Raw genomic sequence first — 7185 nt, forward strand, 5'->3', positions numbered from 1 at the left:
GGCTGCACGAGATCCCGAAATGAGGGAAACATTCTGGCCCAGGCAGCGACTTCGGGAGGCTCCAGTTCTTCGCGGCAGTTCGGAACCGGCTCTGAACACGCGGTGTCAGCGCTCGGGATATGGGCGCAGGGAGGAGAGCAGAGGAGGGCAGGCAAAGGCAGAGGACGCGGCTCCGCTGCCGGCACCAGCTCCCAGTGGCGGCAGGGCGGCCGTACAGGCCCGGGCAGGGCAGCCGCCGCCATCTCCGCCACACGGCATCGCCCGCGCCGCCGCTTCCGGGGCAGCGCCCGCCCGCACGGGAGCACTTCCGCCCCGGCTGCGCCGTTGCCATGGCAGCGATGGCGCCGCTTCCGCCGCCGCCGAGGCAGTGCCGGGGCCGGCGATGGAGGCCGCGCCGGTGCCCGAGGGGCAGCACACAGCCGTGGTGTACGGGCTCATCGCCAGCGGGCGATTCGCGGAGGCGGTGTCGCTGCTGAACCGCGGGCTGCAGAAGAGCTGCCGCTCCAGGGGCTGCCTCTCGCTGCTGGGCTACTGCCACTACCAGCTGCAGGAGTTCGCGGCGGCGGCCGAGTGCTACGAGCAGCTGGTGGCGCTGCACCCGCAGCTGCTCCCGTACCGCCTGTGCCACGCGCAGGCCCTCTACAAGGCCGGGCTGTTCGCCGAGGCCCTGCGGGTCGCCAGCCCGCTGCTGGACGTGCCCGCCTTCCACCGCCGGGCCCTGCGCCTCCAGGCCGCTGTCCACTATGCCCAGGGCGACCTTCCGGCGGCCCAGAGCCTGGTGGAGGAGGAGCTCGCCGCCGCTGCTGATGGCGGCTCCGGAGCGGCCGAGGACCCGTCGGAGCGCGCCGATGCCGAGGTCAACCTGGGCTGCCTGCTGTACCGGCAGGGCCGGCACGAAGAGGCCAGCGGCAAGTTTGCCAGCGCCATGCAAGTGCTGGGCTACTGCCCGGAGCTGTCCTACAACATGGCGCTGTGCTCCTACGCGGCCAAGCAGTACCACGCTGCCCTCAAGTACATATCCGACATCATCAAGCGCGGCATCCACCAGCACCCGGAGCTCAACGTGGGCATGACCACCGAGGGCATCGACGTGCGCAGCGTGGGCAACACGCTGCTCCTGCACCGCACGGCCCTGGTGGAGGCCTTCAACCTCAAGGCGGCCATCGAGTACCAGCTGCGCAACGTGCGAGCAGCGCAGGAAGCGCTCACGGATATGCCACCGAGGGCCGAGGAAGAGCTGGATCCCGTCACGCTGCACAACCAGGCACTCATGAACATGGACAGCCAGCCCACTGATGGGTTTGGGAAGCTGCAGTTTCTTCTCCTGCAGAACCCCTGTCCACCAGAAACTTTTGGTAACTTGCTGCTTCTCTATTGCAAGCATCAATACTATGACCTGGCAGCTGATGTGCTGGCAGAGAATGCCCATCTGACTTACAAACTGCTCACACCTTATCTGTACAACTTCTTGGATGCCATTATTACTTGTCAAACTGCCCCTGAGGAGGCTTTCCACAAGCTAGATGATTCAGCAGGGACAATGACTGAGCAGCTGAGAAAACTCACAAAACAGGTACAAGAAGCTAGGCAAAATTGGGATGATGAAGCTCTAAAAAAGGCAATTAATGAATATGATGAGACTCTGGATAAATATATACCTGTCTTGATGGCCCAGGCAAAGATTTACTGGGACATGAAGAACTACACAATGGTAGAAAAGATCTTCCACAAATCAGTGGAGTTCTGCAAGGAACACGAGGTGTGGAAGCTCAATGTGGCTCACGTGCTCTTCATGCAGGAGAACAAGTATAAAGAGGCTATTAGCTTCTATGAGCCAATAGTTAAAAAGCACTACGACAACATTCTCGATGTCAGTGCCATTGTGTTAGCAAACCTCTGCGTTTCCTACATCCTGACAAGCCAGAATGAGGATGCAGAGGAACTAATGAGGAAGATTGAGAAGGCAGAAGAGCAGCTGTCTTATGATCACCCTGATAAAAACACCTACCATCTTTGCATTGTCAATCTAGTCATTGGTACCCTGTACTGTGTGAAGGGAAACTACGACTTTGGTATTTCAAGGATCATTAAAAGCCTGGAGCCCTACAACAAAAAGCTGAGCACGGACACGTGGTATTACGCTAAGCGGTGTTTCCTGTCTTTGCTGGAGAACATGTCCAAGCACATGATCATGCTGCGGGACAGTGCGATCCAGGAGTGCCTGCAGTTTCTGAAGCAGTGTGAACAGTATGGAAGAAACATCCCAGCTGTCATTGAGCACCCTCTGGAAGAGAGTGGGATGCACAATGGGAAAAACACAGTCACCTATGAAGCCAGGCTTTTGAGGGCACTGATGTATAAGATCACTGGGTGGGCTGAGTAATTGTTGTTATCATACAGCAGAAATGAGAACCTTCTTCTTTTCTTGTGCTTGTGAGGTAATGCTAACCCTCACAAAAATCTCTAAGAATTTTTTGCTGTATTTTAACAACGTTCAGTAGAAAATAGAATATTTTCACGAAATTAAGCCGTACCAGATAACTAGGAGCATTCTCTCTTGCTAGGAGTAACCTTTCATGTTAAATACCACTTAAGATGTGTTGACCAAGAATATCATTATAGAAATACCATAGAGTTTTCACCCATAAGATAATACTTTATCCTTCTTAAAATTAGAGCAAGTTTCTTTTCATTGGTTGACATTTGAAAAAATTTGTTGTCTGTCTCTTCTAGAATAGAATTTGAAGAAGCTGTTGTTTTAATTCTCTAATTTGTGTCTATGTGTGAAACATTTCTTCTGCTTTTTGTAAGGTATTTTTAATATGTTGCAGATCACGTCAGTAGTCTATTTAAACACAAGAAATGGCTTTATATTAAAAAAACAGTTCTACAAACATAAACATTTCCTTTTGCTGACTCATTAATAATGCATGAGTGTTCTAGCAAATTCTATAACTAATACAGGGACCAGGAATGAAGCCTTCCAAGAAGGCTTATTAGGATGATACCTCAGTGTAGATCTACCTTTGAAATAAAATTTGTTATGACAACTGGCTTGAGAGACACTGCTCAGTGCTGCCCTCAGAGTCCCAGTGCCCACACCATCTGGGTGGCAGCGATTGCCCTGAAAACCTGTTCAGTAGCAAGGGCTTACTTAGTAATTCAGTCCTCTGTGTGCAGCCCTTCCAATCCAAATACTATTCTTAAAACAGTCTCTGGTAAGAGACCTGTGAATGTGAAATTATATTCTTTAAGAAAAACCCATTGTAACTTCCATTTCATGCAAGGCTTACAACCTGTACCCTTGGGTGGAAGAAATCTGCTTCTCTTTCCTTCTTGTGTTACACTCTTCCTGCACCTCTCAACACTTCTCCAAAACCCTGTTTATTTGCTTAGTTTCTTTACTTGGCATTTCCTTCACCCTGGCATCACTCAGTGTATTTTCTCAACAGTCTTCCCATCCCTTTTCAAACATATGTGTTCTGCAGTGAAGTGTGACCAAAATGTTTTCCAGTGCTTTTATGCAGTCTGGTTCTCTGCTCCATGGCTGCTGTCCTTTTTGTGTATTCTGCCCTTTGAAGCAATGTGTGAGTTGAAGTTTTTAAAATAAGGATCAAAAATCCTTGGCTTTAAATCACTTGCTTACCTTTGATACTGGCTCCCTGAAGAGCTGTCCTGAGGGGATATTTGAATCAGTCTGCATGTCCCTCAGAATCCAGTTTCTATGCCCCAGTTTACCTGAGAAGAAAGAGAACAGCATTTCTGAAGTTTTGAAGCTATTATAAAGGAATAGAATAATTAATCCTTCCAGAGACTTAATGTATATACGAACTGCACAGGCCTGCAGCCATTTCAACACAGAGAAAGTCAACTCTTGTCTGCTGGGTGAGAAACTTGTCAGGGCTGAGCATATCATGTACGACTAAAGGAAATGCTGTGGGTTAGGTAATGCTACAGTTTACCCTAAATATCCTATAACAGTAAATTAAAATAAAATTTAACAGTGTTAAGAATGGAAAAATGTTCTAGAGAGACTAGAGAGCAGGCAGGAGATGCAGCAAGGTGTCCTAGAGAGGCCTCCATAGCTCATCACTAGGCCATTAAGCCCTGATTATTGTGATATTAAATATTTCCCACAACTGTTTCCCCATGGGGAGGAGACCTGTGATTTCAAATTTTGTTCACCTCCATGAAGCACAGCAGCAGGCTGTAAAGCATGTCTCTAATTTACAGTGCAATTGTATCATATATTATGCAGCATAAACAGCATGACCTTTAAAAAAAAGTTTTTAAAAAATCATACCACATAACAGTGTCTGAAGTGCACTAATAGGCAATGCCCTTTATTTAATATTCATTGTGTGTTTTCTGTAAAAGTCACTGGACATTTAAAAAAAAATTCACTTTGCAGATTCGTGCCCCTGCAAATGTTGAATGCCCTCTAATGGAGAGCAGTTCAGACACTAATATGCTCTTGGTTTTCCATACAGCCAGAGTGTGGCTTTCACGAGGGCACTGCTGCCAGGATTTGCAGCCCCAAGTGCTTCATCACTTCCTTGCCTCCCGTGCCCACAGGGCTGCACTGCGAATAGGCAGCTGTGGCACCAGCTCTGGCACCAGCTCTGCCCGCTGCAGCCAAGGCACCGGCCCCACAGGCTGGGCAGGGAGATGAGCCACCCTCCCAATGGAAACGTCCCCAAAAAAAGCTGTGGAGTTTTGCAAGCTGTGGCTGTTTTAGAAGATACGGCAGTCGGCATGCCTGGAATTTGCTTCATCCTGTTACATCACAACAGAAGTGCCAAGAGCAGCATTTTTCCTGTTCTTCCCTTTTCCTGCTCTTTTTATGTGCTTTTCTTCAGGGAGTATGCTGTGCCCACAGACAACCCAGGGCTTCTGAGCAGGTTGAGTGATGCTGAACACAAGGACCTCAAAGTGAAGAGGCCTCTGCTGCAGAAAGAAGAGGGAGAGCTGAGGTACAATGAGGAGGAGGCCTGGGACAGGCACTTCCTCCTCTGCTGCATCAAGAGATGCTTCTGCATGGAGCCTCCTCTGCATTCCAGCAGCATTTTCCATCCTGTCCACCATGGCCTCTTCCTCAGCAGTAGCACCCAACCTTCCCACAGCAGTGACATGCTGGGGCAGACACCCTCACCCTCGTTTTGTCCTGGAGAGCTGCCTGCCCACACACTCTGTGCCTGGAAGAGCTAGGGCCTGCGCTCATGTGGCTGACATCTTTTGCAGTGTAGGACTGTTGCTTCCTCCAGTGGCAAGCACATGTTTATAGCATCTCCCACTGCAAAGCACTTTGGTCATGAAAAATATATAAATGTTACAACCACTTTTATTACCATCTTTATACCACATTTAATGTTATCACTATGTGACTTACACACAAAATACATTTTTAAAGGAAAGCATATACATTTTTATTTACAGAGGAAGGAAGATAGCAAGTAACAGTTTATGCTCCCTATACATATAGTAAAATCTGCCTAAATTAATGCCTTAAGCCAGCAGAGTCCTTTTGTTCCAAAAAAATATCAAAAACACTACCCAGAAACATATGACCATATTTACAGGGCCTGCAATGGGCAAACAGCTGCAGATAAGCTCAGAGTCCTAAGTAAGAGCCTCTGTTGGTTTGGGGTTTTTTTTTATTATTGGGAGCAAGGGGAAAGAAGCCTTCTGTTGCAGCATCAGTGTCTGAAAGGTGAGCAGCACAAGATGCCTCCCATGTACATCACCACCATACTAGGATTTTGCACTAATAGCCTCTTTTGCACCTTGTCCTTACAGGTCATCTTGTGAAATGTCCTTGTCCTCAAAACTTGCATGGGCTTGTCACCCATGTTTCAGGTGACAAACTGTGTGGTACTGCAGTGGACACATCTTTTTGTACAATTACCTTTGCAGTAATCACAGCACACAGTGCACAAGCAAAGGGCTCAGACCAACGTTCTGACAGCAGCCCACGTGCACTGGCAGGAGCAGGAGAGGCACAGAAGGCCTGAGATACAAGTTACTTCATGTCCCTTGGTGCTCAAATCTTCATCAAATGTCTGCTGGCACCATCAGCACAACACAGGTAGTGAATGCCAGGGACCCTTGTGATCAGCTCCACAGTCAGAGCTGACCCAAAAACTTCTGTAATCAAGGGGTGGCTGACTTTATGGTAAGACAGAGATAAAAGGTAAGACAGCAGAGTCTTCCTATACAGTGCTAGGAGGAAGATGATGACTGTCTTCCTTGGGAATGTTGTGCATACTTCTACTGGGTAAGCAGGCTCCTTTTAGCAGGAGAACAAGCAATGTTATTTCTCTAAAAATGGTGAAGTTACATACAAGAATAAAAGCTGGTTTTGACAGCCCATTCCACAATAGATTACTGACAACATCCTATTTTAGAAACCTGAGTTCAAAACTTCCACAAATCCATATTGGCTTTAGATTCAAGCAAAGGCAGAAGAGTCTAACCCTGAAAAAATCAGATTTGGAACACTGATGTCATAATGTGGCTGTGTGGACTGAAAGATCCATCCCTTCCTCTCCCTCAGGCTTCTCGTCCTTTATTTCTCTTTAACCATTCAGTAAATGAAATACCTCTATATTTTGGGACTCTGCTAAAACCTGCTATCTTCCTAAGGAGTAGGTATGGCCAGGACAATGTGCATCATTATGTTTTTGAAGGAAGTGTTTTTGCACCTCATTTGGACGACCGATTCTAAACAAAGAAACAGTTTCTAAATGAAGTAAAAGAGGCTTTAACTACTGACAAACTTTTCAGGCTCTATTTTCAGCAAAGCATTTCTTTTTTTGGCTGATGCTTTTCCATTAAGTAGAGAAATTGAGACATTTGGACTCATTTCCTTAAGAACCTTTTGATTAGCATAATTTTCCTAGATCTTGCCTGAATTTAAACTAATAAAGCCTTAGAGCAGGCTTTGCCAAACCAAACCAAACAGTCCAGAATATTTCTATTTTTGAAGATCTTCCCCTAAATTCACTGTAGTTTATAGTCCCAACTGCAGGCCAGGAAAATCAATTAAAAAGTTCAAATTTACTTCAATGAATCTTAAATTGGCACCTTAAAAATACTAATTTTCACATACTATTTCAAGCCATTCAAGTGCAGCTTCTGGAAAGTACTGGAATGCTGCAATTCCAGTCTTATTCAATGACGAAACGC

General features: G+C 47.1%; 1 protein-coding gene across 1 annotated transcript; it reads left to right on the forward strand.

Moving 5' to 3' along the window:
* The first annotated feature begins 309 nt into the window (after positions 1 to 309).
* LOC129122626 (intraflagellar transport protein 70B-like) lies at positions 310 to 2900 on the forward strand. Its single transcript, XM_054636564.2, has one exon. It carries the CDS (start codon positions 383 to 385, stop codon positions 2381 to 2383), a length of 2001 nt encoding a protein of 666 aa, XP_054492539.2. The 5' UTR covers positions 310 to 382; the 3' UTR covers positions 2384 to 2900.
* Positions 2901 to 7185: the final 4285 nt, after the last annotated feature.

This window comes from Agelaius phoeniceus, chromosome 7 (assembly GCF_051311805.1).
Source record: "Agelaius phoeniceus isolate bAgePho1 chromosome 7, bAgePho1.hap1, whole genome shotgun sequence".
Taxonomy (NCBI): Eukaryota; Metazoa; Chordata; class Aves; order Passeriformes; family Icteridae; genus Agelaius; species Agelaius phoeniceus.

Bases quoted from the DNA above. Each gene is read 5' to 3' on its own strand.
- LOC129122626 (XM_054636564.2), top strand. From the start codon at position 383: ATGGAGGCCGCGCCGGTGCCCGAGGGGCAGCACACAGCCGTGGTGTAC.